The sequence below is a fragment of the Ambystoma mexicanum genome, chromosome 1p (assembly GCF_040938575.1).
Source record: "Ambystoma mexicanum isolate Mex_15411 chromosome 1p, UKY_AmexF1_1, whole genome shotgun sequence".
In the NCBI taxonomy this organism is placed as follows: domain Eukaryota; kingdom Metazoa; phylum Chordata; class Amphibia; order Caudata; family Ambystomatidae; genus Ambystoma; species Ambystoma mexicanum.
Window position 1 is genome coordinate 390,120,498 of NC_090921.1, and position 20,887 is coordinate 390,141,384.

Here is a 20,887-nt window from a genome sequence, read left to right on the forward strand (position 1 = left end):
AAAGCTGGACAAGCTTTGGTCAAGCATTGGCATGATCAAAAGGCTAACATGGTTGAGTTCACTCAAGACCAGCTAGTTCTCGTTATGCTCCCAACAAGGCAGAGGGCCTTGCAAGACAAATGGATGGGACCCTTCAAAGTTGTGGGAAAACTTGGAGAGGTCAACTATCTGGTGGATCTGGGCAGACCCAAGGAAGCTCCTAGAGTCTTCCACACCAACTGACTGAAAGCGTACATCTCCAGACCTGAAGTAGGAGCCTTCCTTCTAGCTTCAGCAGCAGAGGAAGAAGAGAGTGAGTCTCTCCCTGATCTCCTCAGAGGTGTACCTTTAGATGAAAAAATTGAAGGAGTCAATCTCTCTTCAGATCTGACACCTGAGCAACAAGAGGAGTGCAAATCTATGTTAAATCAGTTTGCCTCCCTGTTCTCACTCTCACCAGGCTTGACCCCTTGGGGACAGCACGAGATACTCACTGGTGACTGTCTGCCAGTCAAAAGCAGAGGATACCGAATGTCAGAAAATGTGAGAACCCATATCAAGGGGGAGGTCAAGAAGATGCTTGATCTCGGGGTAATAGAGCCCTCTACTAGTCCATGGTCTAGCCCAGTTGTGTTAGTACCAAAGGCAGGATACAAAGACTTGAGATTCTGTGTGGACTGTAGAGCTCTTTGTGTAGGGGGCATCCGAGGGCCGTTTTATTCGTACCCCAGTGTGTGTTTAGATTAGTCACTGTGTCGGGTTCTCTACACGGGCTTCCGGAGAGAACCGGACACGGGGATGCCTGAGATCCAGGGATGGAGCTGGGCAGTTGGTTGGGTTAGGGGGTGGGGGGTGTTAGTTGTTATGTGAGCCTGGGGAAGAAACTGAGAAGGGAAGTAGTCGGGACTGGGGGGAGGCGATCAGACCAGAGGGGGAAGTGGGAGCTACGGATAAATCATGGGAGACCTTAAGGTATTGACATGGAATGTTAGAGGGTTGAATAGCTACCTGAAGCGTAATAAGGTCATGTTGTATTTGAAGAGGCAGAGGATAGACGTGGCCTTGTTACAGGAGACGCATTTGACACGGGATAAACTTGAAATGGTGCGGAGAAAATGGAGGGGGACAGTGGTTGGATCCACATTCTCTGCGTATGCCAGGGGTGTGCTGGTTTGGGTTGCACCACATGTCCCGTTCAAGCTCTTGGGGGAGGTTGTGGAGTCGGACGGGCGGCTGGCCATGGTTCGGGGGATTGTGGAAGGTAGAGTTGTCTGTATCATAAACACTTATGCGCCCAACCAGGACACAGCGACTTACTTTAAGACACTGTGCGCGAGACTCGGTGAAGGGATGGGGAGCACAGTAATCTGGGGTGGAGACTTTAATTGTGTGCTTAACCCCAGGGAGGACAGGTCGGATGACAAAATGGTTAGGCCCAGCCCAGCGGCCAAGGTATTGCAGTCGCTGCTAACGGATCTAGGCCTGGTAGACGTGTGGAGAGCGAGACACCCGGGTGGGAGGCAGTATTCGCACTATTCGGCTCCGCACCAACTGCACACGAGGCTCGATTACTTTTTTGCCACTCCAGACATTCTTACGGAGTGTGAACAGATTGACTACAGGGCGAGGGTCCTCTCGGACCACTCGCCCCTAATCATGCAATGGCGGCTGCGCCCCCCACGTGCACGGATTCCAACATGGCGCCTTCGGGCGGAAGCGCTACGGGATCCGGTATTCAAGGAGGACATGAGGGAGGAGATAGTCGCGTACTTTGAGTCGAACACAGGGAGTGTCAAGTCGGCTGGTACTTTGTGGGAGGCTTTTAAGGTGGTGATGAGGGGAGTTGCTATCGCGAAGTCCAAGGGATTAATGGGCGGAATCCTGACCGACCTGCGAGAGGCCGAGATCGAGCTGGAAAAAGAATTGGAGAAGGGTGGGACGGATATGGAAGTAGTTACTGAGCTGCAGCAGCGGTGCTCTGGGCATTGGGACAGACTTTGTAACCTGAATTATACGAAGTACATTGAGAGGTTGCATGCGGGTGGGGACAAGACAGGCAGGCTCCTCGCTTGGCTATATAAGAGCGAAACCCCTAGGGCTCCGATCCGATCGGTCATCACCGAAGGGGGTGCGGAGATCGACACGCAAGAAGGGGTAAATGGGGCATTCGCAGAATACTACCAAACATTGTATGAAGATCGGGAAGGGGGGAGCCGAGAGGAGATAGATGAAGTACTCGGGGATATAGGCCTGCCCAGAATCAGCGATGAAGAGCGAGAGGAGATGGATGCTCCGATCACTCTGGAAGAGCTCAGAGAGATAGTGCGACAGCTGCCCACTTGCAAGGCCCCGGGGGCGGACGGGTTCCCCAGTGAGTTTTATAAGGCGTATGGGGAGGAGGTACTCCCACCCATGCTGGACATGCTCAATGAGGCTTTTGAGCTGGGACAGCTACCAGAATCACTCAGGGAAGCGGTCATAGTGCCACTCCCCAAGCACAATACACCGGGACACGGTTGCGGCTCCTATCGACCCTTGTCGATGCTGAACCAGGACAGCAAGATCCTAACAGCTGTCTTGGCGGCTAGAATGAGGAGAGTGATAGGCAAGCTGATTCACCCTGACCAGACGGGCTATGTCCCGGACAGGAACATTACCCACAACCACAGACGCCTACACAGAGTGGTCGAATGGGGATGTAGCAAGGACGGCGAAATGGCGATAGTGGCGCTGGATGCGGTCAAGGCGTTCGACTCTGTTCGTTGGCCGTGGCTGTTGGCGGCACTGGATCACTTCGGAATGGGGCCAGGGTACAGGAGGTGGGCCGAATTATTATACAGCGCGCCTCTAGCCAGAGTTCGTACGGGGGCAGTAGTGTCGGACAGGTGGCAGTTAGGTAGAGGCACCAGGCAGGGATGTCCTTGGTCCCCAATGTTGTACATCCTGGCCCTTGAGCCCTTGGCAATTTACCTCCGGCAACAGTATGACCCGGTGGGCATAGAGGTGGGGGGGGAGAGCCATCTGATATCCCTGTATGCCGACGATATGCTGTTGTACCTCCAATACCCTGAAGAGAACTTGCAATATGTCTTGGAGGTGATGGAGAGGTTTGCTTGGCTTTCTGGCATAGCGGTCAACCCTAGGAAATCCACTCTGTTCCCGCTGGGCGGCTATGTGGGGATACCGGCTGAGAGGTTGCCAGTATTGCGGATCCCATGGGCGACAAGCACCTTTCGGTACCTTGGCATAGACGTATACCACACGACCGGGGAGGAACACAGGCACAATACTGAATTGGCAGTGGGGAGGATTGAGAAGTGCATGAGGTTTTGGGAGAAACTACCCTAAAAAAAAGACTGTAGAGCTCTTAATGCAGTCACCAAGACTGATGCCCACCCTTTACCAAGGACAGATGAGTTGGTGGATAAACTTGGCACAGCCAAGTACCTCAGCACATTTGACCTTACGTCAGGCTATTGGCAAATAGCCTTGACAGACCATGCCAAGGAGAAAACTGCATTTTCCACCCCAGTTGGCTTGTGCCAGTTTAAGGTCATGCCTTTTGGATTAAAAAATGCACCTGCTACATTACAAAGGATGGTGAACCAAGTTCTAGCTGGGATGGAGGACTTCTGCATGGCATACTTGGATGACATTGCAGTCTTCAGCCACTCCTGGGAGGATCATGTGAACCACCTAGGACATGTTTTGCAGGCTCTTGCACAGGCCAATTTGACTATCATGGCAAGTAAATGCCAGATAGGTCAAAGTAAGGTGGTCTACCTTGGGCATGAGGTAGGAGGTGGAGAAATAAGGCCTTTGCTCAGCAGGATTGAAGCTGTGCAAAATTGGACAACACCTACTACTCAAACCCAAGTGAGAGCCTTCCTAGGCCTCACTGGGTATTACAGGAATTTCATTGAGAACTATGGGACCATAGCTTCTCCACTGAATGTAATCTCCTCTCCAAAATTCCCTAAAAAGGTCAAATGGAATGAGGAGTGCAATCAGGCCTTTGAAAAACTGAAGAAAGCTCTTTGCCAAGCTCCAGTATTGAGAGCTCCTGACTATCACCAAACTTTCATTGTGCAGACAGATGGTTCTAATATAGGTAAAGGTCCAGTCCTTGGCCAACTGGATGAGAAGGGTAGGGAGCACCCCATTTGCTTCATCAGCCGTAAGCTGAAGGATCCTGAGACAAGGTGGGCAACAATCGAAAGAATGCTTTGCTATTGTGTGGGCCCTGAAGAAGTTTAGGCCATACTTGTATGGTTCTACTTCTGTCATTCGGACTGACCACCAACCCTTGAGATGGTTAATGCAAATGAAGGGAGAAAATCCAAAACTATTGAGATGGTCAATCTGCCTGCAAGTTTTTGATTTCACCATTGAGCACAGGTCAGGGTGTCACCATCAAAATGCTGATGGACTCTCTAGGATGTATGTCATCGACTAGAGGTATGAGGTTCATCCAGGAGTGGATTAAATCCTCCTGTCCCTTAGTCTGGGGGGGGCGAGTGTTAGGGAGAATTCTCTGTTTAGGCTGAATTTCCTAACCTAGTGAGTCCCCCAGCAGCTTTGCTGGATTTTTGGGGTTTATTTTTTTTCTCCTGACAAGAGTGAGACTCTTTTTACCCTCACTCTTGGGCATGATTTGAGTGGGTTTCTTTGAATCTAGATGTGTTTAATGGGCTATGGAGTCTTTTACTCCATAGGGCTTCATGTGTTTTTGTGATGTGTGTTACACAGCACCCTCAGTGCAGTGACACAGGGGTGTCATAGTGACCCCCCAGTATAGACTCCATACCCTGGGACTGACTACTGTCTCCCAGGGCATATAAAGTCACCATTGACTTTACTAGTCTTAAATTCTGAACAGAACCAGTACAAACCATCATATTGTGGACGTACTGGCTGGGGCAATTCAGTTGCCCCAGGGTCTGTTAGTCGAGGGGGCACATCTCCGTCCCCCCTGATCGAGTTTTGGCTGGTGGCAGTGGATGCTTCTTTTTATATTCAACCGCAAATATTTTCCTATGGGATTTCCCATTGTTTTAGGCTACTACCTTTATTTAATTATTTACGGTAGCCTCGAACATACCGCCGGTTTATTTAATATATATTAATTCTCCGGTTGGTATATTTTGCCAAAACTTGATTCTAAAATGGCCTGTGTGTTCTCTTCTGTGACTCCAACCCAAGTCGAGCCCTTTGTTCCACTTTTTGGCGGGCTTCTCCACAGAAGCCCTCCAAAGTGGTGCCACTCTGTCTGGGGTACTTAGGAGGGGTGGAGGGGAATTTAGGCACCCTGGACCGAGTTACCTTGGTAACTCAGGTCGCACTCTTGTGTGATTGGCCCAAGTGGTGAGCCGGCCGGCTCACCACTTAGCATGTTTGAGTGACAGCTAGGCTGAGTGAATGGGGGTTTTCTGCATAAAAGCAGGGCTTTGGGGACTGGAACTTCAGAAGTCGCCACAGGACCTAAGAATCCGACGAGGGAGAAGCTGAGCCGGCCTGCCACGACACCACCACCGGTGGAGCCCTGCTGGACCGCCTCACCACTTTTCCCAACGACAGAGGAGATCTCCTACCGGAGAGTCTTCTTCCTTTGACTGGTGGGGATAACTAGTTTTCACCGTTTTTTCCTGACGTACCTCGTGGCCGCCTTGCCTGTGCCAAGCACCCCGGCAACCGGGATACCACGTTTTACCGCGAAACAAAGGTACCTCCTTTAACCGGAAAACTCAGCGGCTGGTTTCTTCCCTGGTAGTGCAACGACCTTCATCTTTCCTCCAAGTCGAGATCTTCTCTTCCCCTGGACGACGACTCAACTTGCACCCACTGCCAGGAACAGCTGCCACTGCTGGAGGATCCTTCCCACTTAAGGTACCGTGTCCCGCCTGGCTACCCTTGCTACCGACTGTACGGGGTAGATTTAGCCCCCGGCTTTCAAACCTGGGTTAGCCTGGGACACCCTGGCTAAACTTTCCTAAGCCTCTCAACTCTTTTTGAACCCTTTGCAAGACTTTCTAAGCCTAGTGTAACTGTGTGATCTTGGGCGCATTTGTGCTCTGCTATCTCTAAGAGTGGGCCCAGCCTTTGGCTCACCAGTGACTTTTGCTCTTCTGCCTTGCTAACAGTGTTCCTGAACCTTAGAGTGGTGTACCTTTCCATATTCTGTCTTTTTCCCTCCCTTTCTCACAAACTTATTGGAGTGGCATCTAGTTAAGCGCTCACCTCTGTATGAAAATAAGTGGTGTTTTACTGTGACTTATCTGATAAGGAAAAAGGGGTGTATATATTACGATAGTAACTGTGTTTAGAATATTTTACAGCAAGAGTGCTGGAGTGTTTCAAACCGTGTGTTTTTAAATAAATAATTATATACTTTGATACCAAAGCTCTGGTCAGTGTTTGCTTGTATTATTGTATCTGAGTGCCTATTGTGTATACTTTGCATACTGCCTAACTCTCTTGAGGGAAGTCTGACTGCTCAGCCACAGCTCAAGAAAAAGAGCGCGCTATACCAACAGGGACGCCCTCCTTAGACCAAAAAACAAAACTGTCGGGAAAGAACAGTTAGTTTGCGTGTCCACTTTTTGTCAATACAGTGAGACCATTAAAGCTATTGTTCTGAAAAACTGGAGGATCCTTAATTCCACGAATCTCAATTTAGAGAAACCTCTTTTTGCTTTTAAAAAAAGCAAAAATTTAGGACAGAAGCTCACTCGGGCCACAAGACTCCCGGTTCGTACTAACCAGGTTAGGGATGTCAACCTCAACCAAGTGACAGGCCACTACCTGTGCACGTCGTGCGCAGCCTGTACATTTTTTTAAAAAAACAGACTTTACCTACAACGGCAGGTGTTGGGCACTACGTACTTTTACCACCTGCAGAAGCAAGAATGTTATTTACGCCATTCAGTGCCCGTGTCAGCTTTTGTATGTAGGAAAAACTTCTAGGGAAGTTAACCTACGTATTAATGAGCACCGATCAAAAATCAGAACTCGCAACTTATCGGCTCCACTAGTGATTCACTATGTAGAAATGGGTCACAATCCGGACTCTTTAACCTGGTTCTGCTTAGAAAAGGTTTTTGCCAATAACACAGTACAATTGGCCAACAAATTGTCCTATAAGGAGCAAATGTGGATTTTTAATTTAAAAACACTCCACAAAGGCCTCAACACGCTAGAGTCATGGGACTTTAATATCCGTTAATGAGTTTCTTACCGCGAGTCCCTACGGGCCTATGCCATCACGAGTGGGCTATGAATCGCCCCATTCTTTATTCCTGTGTTTACTAGTTGCTGTTAATTGGCCGCTGTTTTTGTGAGCTTTCCCTGACTCTAGGATCGCCCTATGCACGGATGCTATTCATTTCTTCTTGTCATTTTTCTCACATTTACGGATACTGTCCACAACATACCAGCCCATTCCGGACCATCCTGTGGCAGCCTGGGTGCATTTTCTAGAGACTTGGTGACGTTTACATCTTTAGCTCAGTTTTGAGCCATTTAGATACTGGTAGATCGTATATTGCACTTTAGTTGGATGTCATCTCCAAGTGTTCATCTGGCGTCTGGTCAGCAGTTTTTTAATTTTCCTGCCTATTTCTTCTAGGCAATAACTATTTTTTCTAGGCAATAATAATATTTACCTATTCTACGAGGTTTTACTTATTTTGTGTCATTATTATTTACAGCATCTAATTGGCGCTTACTTGACATCTTCGTAATTTAAAGTTCGAATTGTCAGTTAATTTATTTTTTTATTTCAATTTTCTTTATAACTCAGCTGCACTACCACTCCCAGAATCCCTCTGGGCGTCAACTAGCAGCTTTCAATTTTCTTAGGCGGCCTTCAGGCATCAGTATTTAATTCTAGGTAACATTCTCTTTCCAGCTGAGGAAGTTTTCATTGCTTGTGTTAATTACATTTCGGGCGGCAGTATACGAGCAAGTTTACGCACCTGGGTTCTGGATTCTTGATTCTTATCAACATAGGCATGCGCAGTTAGCTTAAATAGAGCTTGACTTGCGGTTCCCGTCAGCCAGCCTCTTTTGTGCAGACTGCCTACACGCATGCGTGGCGTTTTGAGTGAGGAAATCTATTTTGGCTCGCAGAGTCAACCTTTTTGACCTCTATCATCCACTTGACAGAGATGAATAATTGTTTGATGGAGGTAAGCGAGCGGCTAGTTCTTCCGCTTTGTACACCTTAATTGTGGGAATTCTGAGCACTTTTAAGAGGGGCTGCATTTTGGATGACAGTTCAGTGCTGCCATGCACATTCTTTAACAGGGCAGTCATTCGAGCATTCACGTGAATGCAGTGCATGTAATTTTAAACGTGTATAACAACACTCTTGGCCCCCTTGAGGGATAGGCAAGTCTGCTGTGGACTCTCACAGCTTGACATTCCAAAGCAGTGTCTGCTTTCTGCTTTGGTATTTTTTGCCATTTTCTGCTAATTCATTTTTTGAACATCCACGTTAATGCTGCACATGTTGTTCTGTACTGGCATAATACTCTTGGCCTCCTTGAGGGATGGGCATGTCCGCTGAGGACCCTTACAGCACAGCTCTGTTTGTAATTTTACCAAAGCAGCGCCTGCATTCTGTCTCGGCATTTTTTGCCATTTTCTGCTATTTCATCATTATAATGGGCTTCTCAACTGGTTTGTTGTAGTGATCCACAGATGACACTGGTGTTTCGGGTTAAGCTGTGCTGCTTTCCCAACTTCCAACATCTGCAACTTGGCTTCCCCTAATTCAATAGGGTGCCTTTTCAGGTGAGCCACCATTTTTTGCTCCAGTTTCAAGCACTTGATATAGCACTTTTTGTCTTGTTTTATTTTATTTTTTGCATGTCGGTCTTACTTTAGGTTAGGATTTGGTCCTGGCTTCCCCCAGCGTGACTGACCATATCACTTCGTTACGGCCACCATAACAATTTGGCATTCATCAGGTTGGTCCAGTATTGGTCTTCTTTGGACTAACAATCATATGTTTATATATAATTTGCATTGTGCATTTATACACTTGTCGCAGATTAACCATGGTCCTGAAGGTTCCCTACCATTCTGCACGGTCTTCTTTTGGGAGTCACTAACCCTTTCGCTCTGTCATATATAGCTGTTAGATTGGGATTCCTATTTTGCTTTATTGTTATACGGCATATATGATCCCTGAGTTGTTTCACAAAGAAAATTGGGCTGCTCTTTTGTAGTTGCCCTCTCTGTTTAATTGTATTCGGCAGACAGTCAGCTATGACTCATATGTTCTACGCAGTAGTCTATAGCCATGTTTTTGTGTTTTACAGAATGGTAACATCCACCTCCTGAGGAAGACGTTGTGTTTACTACCACTACACGTCGAAACCGGTCGAGAGATATACCCTACAGGGATGGGATCTTTTGCACTTTTCCTTCTGATCCACCCTGACCATAGATAATTTATTAATTAATTCTATTGATTATGAATATAATAATTATGTCTGTTTGATGGGGACCAGTTATGAATTCCTTCTCCCCACAGGTTTTTTAGCATGATTCTTTTGTCTTTTAAGCTTTTGGATGTATGTCACGGTATGTTGAGTTGGGTTTGAATGAGTGCACTATGAATGGCAAGTATGTGTGACAATGTTTTAGCCGACTTTAGGCATACGATTGCTGCTGTTTTGCTGTATTAAAGTGATCAGTGTTTAATTATTTGTAATTGACTCACCATTGTTTAAATTGTTGGTATCACTTTCAATAAATTTTGATACACATTTTTTCAAATTGATTTGTTTCTCTGGACAATCTTTTTCTGTTCTGTGCTCAGCCACAGCTACCAGGTTAATCTGGGTGGTACAGACTGCTACCAAGTGGGTTTACTGCCAACACCTGTAGTCTTAAATCTTTTGCAGTGTTCCCTAAGGGAACTGCACAGGTTTCTGCCTAACAATGGCCATCCAATTGATGTAGGGATTATGCTGGACCAACCAACCCATTATTCCAGGGTATTTGGGAGCAGAGATTAGATGGAATACTTGAATCTCCTGATGCTGAGCATTTTGCAGATGTAGATTGTCTTGTCTCTGGGCCAGAAGCGATTTGGGCGCCATCTACGGCTTCCACCGTTACAAACTGATTGGCTTGGTTTGTTGGTATATGATCCCTCTCTGCCCATGTTAAATCCATAAAGAGGCTGAAGCCCTTGAATCCACTAACACAGGCACTTCCACCATGCAATCCGCCAGATGGAGCACAATATGTAGTAAGATGAAGGTTGCATCTCGAGTCCCGCTTGTGTAAGTTTTGAATGTCAATCGGATCGCCTTCTCCTAAATCCAGTCTTGCCTTGTTAATGTTAAAGGATATTTGTACTGCGCACTATCACCACCGGGAGCGGCTCTGAAAAGGGAACGGGGTGAGTTAGTGGGAACGAGCGAAAAGTGCAAGAGAGCAGTGATGTGCTGTTGGCAGCCTCAGCCGGGTTTATGTTCGCTGGGCTTGGGGTGCTCTCTGGTCGGTAGCCATCGTGTGCTGTTGTGCGAGTCTGTTTGATTTGTTTAGTTTTTGCAGTGTAGTGGAGTTTGTGCTGTTTCTTGGGCTGTAGGGTTCTGGTTGTGTATGGTGAGTTTGAGAGGTGTATGTAGAGGGGTGAAATTGTTACTGGATTGGTTATTGGCATCACTGTCTCAAAGTGATGTGCTCAATTTCTACGTTCTTACTAGATGTGGCACGTGAATATCTCTGCAGTTCTATCTAGATCCGGTACTGGCCAATATTCACAATCCTTTCTATATATGACACCCATCAATATTCAACAGCTGTATCCAAGTGTGGCACTGGCCCACCTTCGAAGATCCTTTCTATATATCAAGCTAGTATTCACAATTCTATCTAAATCTGGCCTTGATAGTATTCCCCATGCAGTCTAGATGTGGCACTGGCTAACAATCGCTGTTCTATCTAGATGTGGCACTGGCCGACATTCACAGTCCTATCTAATTGAGACACAGGCTAGTGTTCCCAATCTTATCTAAGTGTGACACATGCTAATATTCGCAATTCTGTCTAAGTGTGGTACTTGCTATCATTCACAATTATGTCTGGGTCCGGTGGAGGCTAATGTTCACAATTCTATCCAAATGTGGCACTTGCTAACCTTCATATTTCTATCTGGATGCGACACAGGTTAATGTTTACAATTCTATCCAAGTATGGCACATGCTGACATTCACAATTATATCCAAGTGTGGCGCATGCTAACATTCATTTCTATCTAGATGCGACTCTGGCTAATGTTCACGATTCCATCCAAGTGTGGGATATGCCATCATTCCCAATTCCATCCAAGTGTGGGACATGATAACATTCACATTTCATTATGGATGCGACGCAGGCTAATGTTCATCAGTAATGTCATCAATGACATTTGTGATGTCATCTTTGATGTCCTGAATGTTAGTCTTAGCAATGCACGGTGGTGGCGCGAGTTATGGTTGCTTAGCTTACCATAACTGGCGAATTTCAGGGGTTTTTCGGTTTTACTTGGAACCATAACGTCCCTTTAACAAAGTTTTTTTTTTTACTGAATTTCATAGGTTTTTAATAGCGCAACTTAACCATAACCTCCCTTTAGCAAAGTTTTTTTTTCACTGAATGTACATATACATAGTGTGAATTTGATAGATGTTTAATAGGATTCCCTTACTTTATATACATGTAACATAGAATATGCTGTACCCCCTGCTAGTAATTTTGATGTCCGCGGACTGTGCGTATGTCCGCGGATGGACGTGGGCAACATCAAAACTACCTAAAAACTCAGGGGGTATCTTAAATTGTTTCTATCATGCCATATAAACACTGAACAAGTTCAAAAAGCAGCACATGAACATATTATATGTAATAATAAATAAGAAGTGAAACCTATATATGTAACACATCAACCGTCCATTTAAATAGCATATGTACTAAAATGGAATATACCAAAACAAAAAAGGTATGCCTCCAACATAATTACCTCACAGAAACTGCACAGCAAGAAGCAACAGCAGACCTACACAACAGTAACAGAACTTACCAGAAACTAGTAAGTAAACTTCATTTTTCTTATATATTTCTAAACTTTCTGTATTAGGTACACTGAAAGTAATATTTTGTTTTTACACAGAAATTTCCGGTACTTTGGGATGGCTTGAAGAAAATTTCCCACATGATGAAATGAGTGAAGACCATGATACTAATGGTAGACACTTGTCTATATAAGCCAATTAATAATCATTACTATGTGTACTTAACACATTTTCTTTTTAACAGACCATACAAACTGTGAAAATAATATAGCAAAAGAGACATTAGAAAATGCTCTGCAGCGCATTGAACAAAAAATGGAAATGCTAATGGAAAATTTCAATCTTTTAAAACATTTTGTGGAGGACCACATAAAAGAAAAAAATTAAATATTGTCCCACATGTACCTGTTCCCCCTCTCCATTGCCCAGTTAACTATCCACAAACCCTCACCACCAAGAAAAACATTATGATGAGACTTCCATCCCTTCATCCCCTCCCATCCAGCCTCTCCAAACTCCTAATTCCCCTGTATTTGTGTCAGTTTCTGCTTCCCCCTCTCTTTCATATATTTATTTGTATATAATAAAAAAAAGTGTGTTTTAATTCAGTCCTTTGTGTCTTTCTTTTTTCAAAAAGGCAGTTAAGGTGTCTGCGGAAAGCACGACTGTCCGGGATGTCTGTAATGAACCAAAATGGTGGTGTCCTAAGGACACTATACCTGTCCGTACTGTCCGCAATCAAGACAGAACTGTTCTTAGAACACATTCGGTGTCCGGGATGTCCGCAATTAACCAAAATGGGGGTGTCCTAAGGACACAATACCTGTTCGTACTGTTCGTAATAAAAATGGGACATCTACGCACACGTGCCATAGGTCCTATGAACATCGCGCCTGTCTGTAACTGTCCGTCGCACGTGTTTCGCACTTTTAATTAGTTTGAGGACCCGAACACTGTCCGTAGAACACCCGCGCACAACCGTCCCTGCACATTTGGTGTTCTGCAGACAGCCGTCCCATTCGCGAAAGTGTCTGCGACGACATCATGTGACCGCACCCACGCTGAGCATGTGTCCTGATTTGCGGACAGTGTCCGGATCCCCAAACATTTTAAAAGTACTTTTTTGGACAATCCAAAGTATTTTACAGTAAATGTTCACCATTGCACATGTCCCAGACAATGTTCCTTGCGATCTACATACTTTTTGAGCCTTTTTTTGGTGTTCGATGAGTCCGCAGACATCAGGGCTGTCCGCGAAGCACGCACCAGCACACCTATAAAAGGCCACACCAAGAGCTGATCCTCATTGCGCTTCTGGCTACCTGACAGAGCATTGTCTTTCCAGAACTGCAGATTAACCTTGCAGATTCACCTGTTGTTGCTGCTTTTGCTTCCAGGTTCCTGTTGGCATCTCAAATTGCTTCAGCTACTACTGCCTCGGCATCAGCACCTCCACCATATCCCCAAGGGCCTGCAGAGGGGAACAGGCATGAGGATGCAGAAGAGACGGATGAAGAGGATGAGGTAGTGGAAGTCCCTACTACCAGCACTCGCTGTGAGTCTTGGGTGTGGTGGTTGTTTACCACTCTTGCAATCAGTGCCACATACAGCTTTGGTACAACATAAATGAAGCGACACCTCGAAGTCGTTCCACGGTGGGGCTATTCGCAAGGTTGTACCTTGCGATAAACATAGTAGGTTGAGTTCTTCTACAACATCCTCCGTTTCCGCTCCTGTCACCACAAGAGACACTCCTGTGGGTGAGCGCATCCCTCCAGCTGCCTCACAGGCCATTCATGATGCTGTTGACCCTTAACTTTCGAGTGTCACAATATTGTGTATGTACTGCGACGCAGTACTCTGCAGGGGGGGGAATCTTCGGAGTGCTTTCGAGACTGCGGTCACGGAGCATGAGGTCTGCTACCTACCTAAATAAGACCCACCCTACACCTTTCGTATACCAGTGGTTGGTGGCCCTTCCTTACCCTCCTTTCCCTTCCTTTCCTTGTGTGTCATATTAAAAAAAAACAAAAAATATAAAAACAAAAAAAAAAAAAGGCTCTTTTCACAGTTTAAAAATAGAAGTGGCAAATAAATGGTCCAGGGCCCTGTGCATTTTTTAGAAGTCCGCGGACATCTAAAATTTTGGGGTGCTGCCCTATCAAAACCATTGCACTTTTCTCTGGGAGGAAGTGGTGGCTCTGAAAAGAGCCTTTTGGTTGTGTTTTTTTGTTTCAAAAACTTCAAATGATTAACACCTACTGCAAAATGTATTAATCTAATTACAAAAAAGGTTGCAATGCATTTTGCAGATAAATCTGATTGCCAGCATAAGTAAGATGGGCTCCATCTCTGAAAAATGTATGTGCTATGAAACATAATATTTTCATTGTGAAAAGAGGACATACCAACATTTCTTAAAAAGGCACAAACAGCCTCATTGACTTTGCGCCTCGCTTTCTCCATTTGTGGACCAAATGAAGAACGACGCAGCCACATTTGTCTTTGCGCAATACGAGAAAAAAATACTTGGGAATTTGGAAACATGTCCATGACCTTCCCAAGTCCTTCTTTCATTGCAAATTGCAAAGAAATTCCAGACACATGTCCTAAACAGTTCCCTGCACAATTAATTATAATTATGTCTGGATGATGCTGTCTCCAAACTAGCACAAAGAGGTACCAAGTCCAGCCACTTCATTCCATGCATGACATGCCAGTGCACTTCCACATGAGAGAATCCAAGATGTGCAGCTACTCCACAGCGTTCTGCATGCACCTCCAACCAATGTATCCATGAGTCTCCCAAAATCCAGATAATCTGTTTTCTGAAACACACAGCCATAGCTTTCTGTTCTTCTCTCAGGAAAAAGACTTTCTGACAAAATCTCTCTATAAACAACACACCCAGTAAACTTTATTGACCAATCCCTTGCTCTGCTCATTCTCATTTGCATGCCTCTCCACCCCAAAATCCCTGTATGTAATACACGCTGTTTGCGGACAACCACTGTGTCCATGGACATATCGTAACTCTTAGACAGCCCTTCTACCCTTTCCACTTCACTCTCGGTGCCATTCCCTCATTGGATACAGCGAAGCAGTCACACAACCATCCACCAATCACATCCAAGACCTCTACATCTAACTCCATCATCATAGTTCAGCACTTCAAATGTACTGTTGATCACTGAGTACAAGTCTCATATCATTGGAAAGCAACTACTACAAAAAACTACTGTACAAGTCTCCAAGATTTCTACTTGCAGCTGCATGCATATCCACATGCATGAGTACAAACTACAGGTATGCATATTTTCTGCACAGTACATGTACAACTCTTATAAATGCATATAAACAGAGTAACTGCCACTTAATCTGTATAACCTATAAAATGAACTTACTGTTATTTTTCTGATCTGCTATAATCAACTGTCACTTCCAAACCTGTCTATCTAAACATTTTTTTACACACACAGCTATCTAAAAAAGTGTAAATTAATATTAAAAGATGGGAGGAATAACAGTATAATTGTAGAAAAACACGTAGTAGTGTATTATAAAATTACACACAGCCAGGATAAGTTCATGCATCTTTATACACTCACACAGCTAGACACGATCATTAAAAAGCTCCCAGCTGAAATAACACCACTGTCTCTACATCACATCCTTCTTTATTACCCACACCTTCACAAATGCATATAGTCCATGCTTTCCTATACAGTTTCTGCCATTTACCCTATAAAAATACCAAAATAAGTATGATTTCTTCTATCTCCTAATATCCAATAACACAGCCTTAAGAAACCAAGTGAGTTTCATATGCTTAGTATTATACTCATTTGCAAAGCATGTTGAACTAATAGATTGTAAGTAAAATATAGAAGCTGCACATAGTCAAAGGAAACTGCATACACACACTATATTCAGTTATCAAACAACAATACTACTACAAAAACATAAAAATCAACGTCTAAATTAACAGTGCTATAAACACACAAAATTACTAACTTCTTTCTTTTACAATTGCAGTGAAGACCACTCTCCTGAAAAGCAACAGCATCTGAAGTACAAAAAACTCAGAAGAAACCTGCTCATTCCAAACAAAAAAAGTAAGTACAATACTACCATAATGTTCTAAATGTTACTCAAACACACTCTGGGGCTGATTCATGGAATTTGTGCGCCGAAAAACGAGGATTTGTGCGCCATTCTGCCCACAAATTCCCAGTTGTTAAACAGGGATTTGCGGGCAGAATGGCACACACATCCCCGTTTTTCGGTGCACAAATTCCATGAATCAGCCCCTAGAATGTTAGTATTGCAGAACAAAGAACTGTTTTAATTATATACCATTAGATTTAGTATTAGTGCTTTTCTTCACCACTAGCTTACTTTGTATTGTCATCTCAACCCCAGTATAGTAACACACAAATACAAGAATAGCCTTCCTAACTAGTTGTAGCTGCCCATTACACAATCACACACCTCCACATACATCCTTACCATCATACTCGAACACTCATGCACACATACATGCAGAACAGCCCAACACATATCTTCTTTTTTTTTTTTCAACAGACCCCAAAGAATGCCTACCAAAAAGCAAGCGTAGAAGGCAATGCAGAAGTAGAGCAAATCCAAATAAGTGTCCAAAATAAGCATCCATCTCTAGCAGAATGTGTACAAAAAGTTCAAACAAAAGATCTAATGGAGTCATTAAGTGAAACAAAACAAGCTTCCACTACAAAAACTTTGCCTCCACTTTCAAATTGTAAAACGAAACAGAAAGTGATTGACAAGAATTCAGCTACCACTACTGCTAACACTGCTCCTATAAATCTTGATGTAGTGGCAAGTAACCATACCAAAAAAAGTATTTTACAAAAAATGTTCGGCCACAGAGTCCTTCAGAATCTTATAAAAACAGGAGAGAAATCATGCACAACCCTTAAAAACCTACCGTAGAAAAATAATCTTAGAAGCTCTCATAGACAGTGCAATCCTTCTCAAAAGGAAGTTATTTATTTTAGTGTTAAACAGAATGAAACCACTAACAAAACTAACTACTAAACTACAAAAAGACTTCTCAATAAACGGAATGTCAACAAAAATAACTTCTTAAATATCTGTGGAGGTGAATGGAGTCACACCATGAGCACAGAACCATATTTTAATGAAGAAGCATACAAACAAAATCAAACAAACACAATTGCCATACATTGCAGTGGACGAGGGTATGAAAAACTTAATACCATAATGGAACAAAAAATACTGCTTACAAAAATATCCCTAGAAAACTCAGTATTACCTCTCCTTTCGACTGAACCAGAACGTCCAGTGTACAAATGGCCGTGCACGTCAATATGTAACATTGCCAAAAAATCTTTCTAATCTTTACGCCAGTTCCTCAATCAGTATGTGAAACACAAAATCAAAATGAAACTACTAGAAAATATGGATACCTGTCCAGTGCGTAAATACACAGGACTACAAGGACATTCATTAGCCTGCATTTCAGGACCTATTTGCCAAAGCACCTTCCAACATATCAAAATGATATCAAAACATCATTCAACTATAAGAAATCTAGTCCATAAACTATACTATGCTAAAAGTTCTGCTTTAGCACTAGCCAGTATACATAACAATCTTCTACATGGTACAGCCAAAGACCTACTCGAAGAAATAGAGCATATCCAGAGAATATATTTTGGAAGTGAAAGCCACTTACAAAATGCAATAGCTTTACAACAATCTAGCAACAATGTACAGATGGCAACCTTCTAGTACACACATACAAAAAAGGAAATACTAAAATTGAAAATTTAAAAGTACATCTGCTGACGTACCAAACTGTGACTCTTTGTTGCTGCATAACTTTTTTATAAAAGTAACACAAAATAGAAGACCATGACGATTCCAAATGGTTTGAATTAGCTCTCTACCTTATAGCAGAAAACAAATACAAAATAACTGGCCCCTTAATACTTTGCAGTTACTGCACTGCAAAACTTGACAACAACCAAACTCCTTCATATGCTTTCACAAATAACTTGGAATTATTCCCACTACCAAAACCCCTGCAACAACTCAATTTATATGAGAGCATCATAATTCAAACAGTGCACCCATTTCAAGCAATAATACTCCTTCAACCAAAAACAGTAAAATTACTTCCCTCTGAATGAGTGAAAGGCATTTGTGGTAAAGTAGTTTATTTACCATTAGATCTGAAAGAAAATGTGCACACTCTGGGACTGCAACGTCCAATAGATCAATCTTTAATTGTCTTAGTAAATGGTGTACCTACAAAAGAAATTGGCAACAACTCGTGGACTTACATAAAGTTAGACAAGCCGTGCAATATCTGAAAGACAATAATGAATACTACAAAGAAATTAATAGTGAAGAAAACCTGAGGGAAACCATGGAAATAATTCAAAAGTCACCAGAAACTGGTCAATTTCAACTTCTAGATCCTGCTACAATATCCAATATTTTAGACCATTATACAAATCATCCATTACACTCTAAAGACACCATAGATGATGCACTGGAAAACTACCAAATGCGACAAACCAAAGGATCACCAATCAGCATATGGGAAAAAAGTATAGAAGCACATGCCTTTCCTCTACTCTTTCCTAGTCGGAAAAGAGGAAGGTATGATGATAGACCCACTCAGATAGCAGCATCAGAATACGTCTCTTTACAAATGTATTCTGAAGATTCCAGATTTAGACAAAATGTGGAATACATATTCCACCTTCTCTTTGAAAGTGAACAAGCAACTCTATGCTACGGAGTTGCACACACATTGAAATCAGGTACCCATTTTGTAAATGTCAGCTACGCAATTACTACAAAAAGTGCAAGAAAAAGATGAGGTTCTACAATCCAGCATTACAAATCTATTAGCAAACATGTGTAGTACAAAGGAATAATGGTTCTGACGTCACAGAGATGTACATTGTATGATAAGAAACCTTGGCCCACCCACTTGGTTTGTTACATTAAGTTGAGCAGAATATGCATGGGAAGATTTACATGATTTCCTTTTGCATAGCAAACAAAAACGAAACAAACCTAGATATACTAACACCTGGAGAACTCTGCTCTCTAGATCCTGTTAATATTTCAAGATTGTTCCATCATTGCTTCATTGCTATGCTGCACTTTATTTGTAATAAAACTGTTCCTCCCCTCGGAGAAGTGCAACACTTCTTTTGGAGAAAAGAATACCACGCCAGAGGAGCACCACATATCCACATGCTTTTATGGATTAAAGATGCTCCTAAATTTGGTCAAGACAGTGATGCCACTGTTTTACAGTTTATCGAAAAATGTCACTTGTGAAATTCCTTCACAAACAACAAATTGGGACCTTCATGCACACATTTTACAATTTCAAAGTCACAAATGTGGGAAATATTGTCGTCGCAAATATAAATACAAAAGGAAATACTACACCAAATGCCGCTTTGGTTTCCCTAGACCAGTTACAGCAACAGGTCAAGTAAACAACTTCATGTCTTCAGTCGGACATAGTGTCAAAGGTAAATCACTGAAGAACACACATTACAAAAGAACAGAAGAAACAAAATATATCAATGATTACAATGCAATCATTGCCCTCTTATGGAATGTAAACATATATGTGCAGTACATTGCAGGCAGTTCCACTGCAGGTGCATGATATGTTACAGCCTACTTGACCAAAGCAGAAAAAACAGAGCTTCAAGACCTCTGGGATGACCTATCATCTGACGAAACACTGTCACAGAAATTGTACAGCTTAGGCATAAAAATGCTATCTCATAGAGAATGTGGCTGCTATGAACCTGCAGACCGTTTAACCGGTACTGCTTTGTATGGAAAATCTGAAAATATAGTATGGCTAAGTCTTGGTCCTGCTAAATCTAGAAAGAGTTCTCAAATCATTTGAGGACATAGAAACAATAGCCAGAAATGATCCCAACAGCCAAGACCTTTTGAAAAAATAATTTAGTAGACACATGCTACCCAAACAGGAGTACCACTTTGGAAACCATGTATCTATACCACATAGCCCACAACTTCACATATAAAAATAATATAAAACCAGATGAAAACAAAGGTAGGTACAGAGTGACAAATTGTGAAGGCAGCTTAGTGAAACTTACCAAACGAAGCTTAATTAATCATATCAAATTGTCATTAAAAACTCCTCAACATAAAGAACTATATTACATGTCCCTACTACAACTTTTTAAACCATGGAGAAAAGAAGAAGAGTTACTAGATATCTAACTCCTATGAAGACGCTTTCAAAGCAAATGTAAGCACTATAACAGATGTAAACTTTATACAGTACAAAACAATGTTGCACAATGAACAGCAACACGAAGAAGAACTCGAGGCCCAACTAGATGAGGACACTCCTGACAGTAGTCAACCTTCTGTAACAGGAAGCCAAGAACCACTGGGACAGCCACTAATAGCAAATGAGGCAGAATTACCTATGACCGAAGTGCAAAACACCTTGTGTCACTATGAAGAAGATACAGAGGACTTCACTGTACTGAAATCAAAACTGAACAATGAGCAGCTTAGCATTTTCCAAGTAGTAACAAAACAAATTGAATATGGTGTGCAACATGAAAATAAAAACTGTAACCTACACGTCAGTGGTCAAGCTGGTTCAGGAAAAACATTCTTAATCAAAAGCATCAGCAAGTTCCTTCAACAATTGACAAACAAACTGTCAGCTGTTGTAACTGCCCACACAGGTTTAGCTGCCTACAACATAGGCGGTGTCACTTTACACTGATTACTTCTCCTTCCAGTAGAACACC

The 20,887-nt window shown here is 43.0% G+C and overlaps 1 protein-coding gene across 3 annotated transcripts in view; it reads left to right on the forward strand.

Annotated features, from left to right (window-relative positions):
* Window positions 1-20,887, forward strand: part of LOC138570801 (uncharacterized) — a 941,103-nt gene that overhangs the window by 746,094 nt on the left and 174,122 nt on the right. Inside the window, exon 10 of one of the 3 annotated variants that reach the window (XM_069649148.1) lies at window positions 9,303-9,714. The exons of the other annotated variants lie outside the window; for them this stretch is intronic. Coding sequence (XP_069505249.1) covers window positions 9,303-9,324 — 22 coding nt within the window. The 3' untranslated portion in view covers window positions 9,325-9,714. Of the gene's footprint in view, window positions 1-9,302; window positions 9,715-20,887 lie in introns of those variants that run through there. 3 annotated transcript variants of the gene reach the window in all.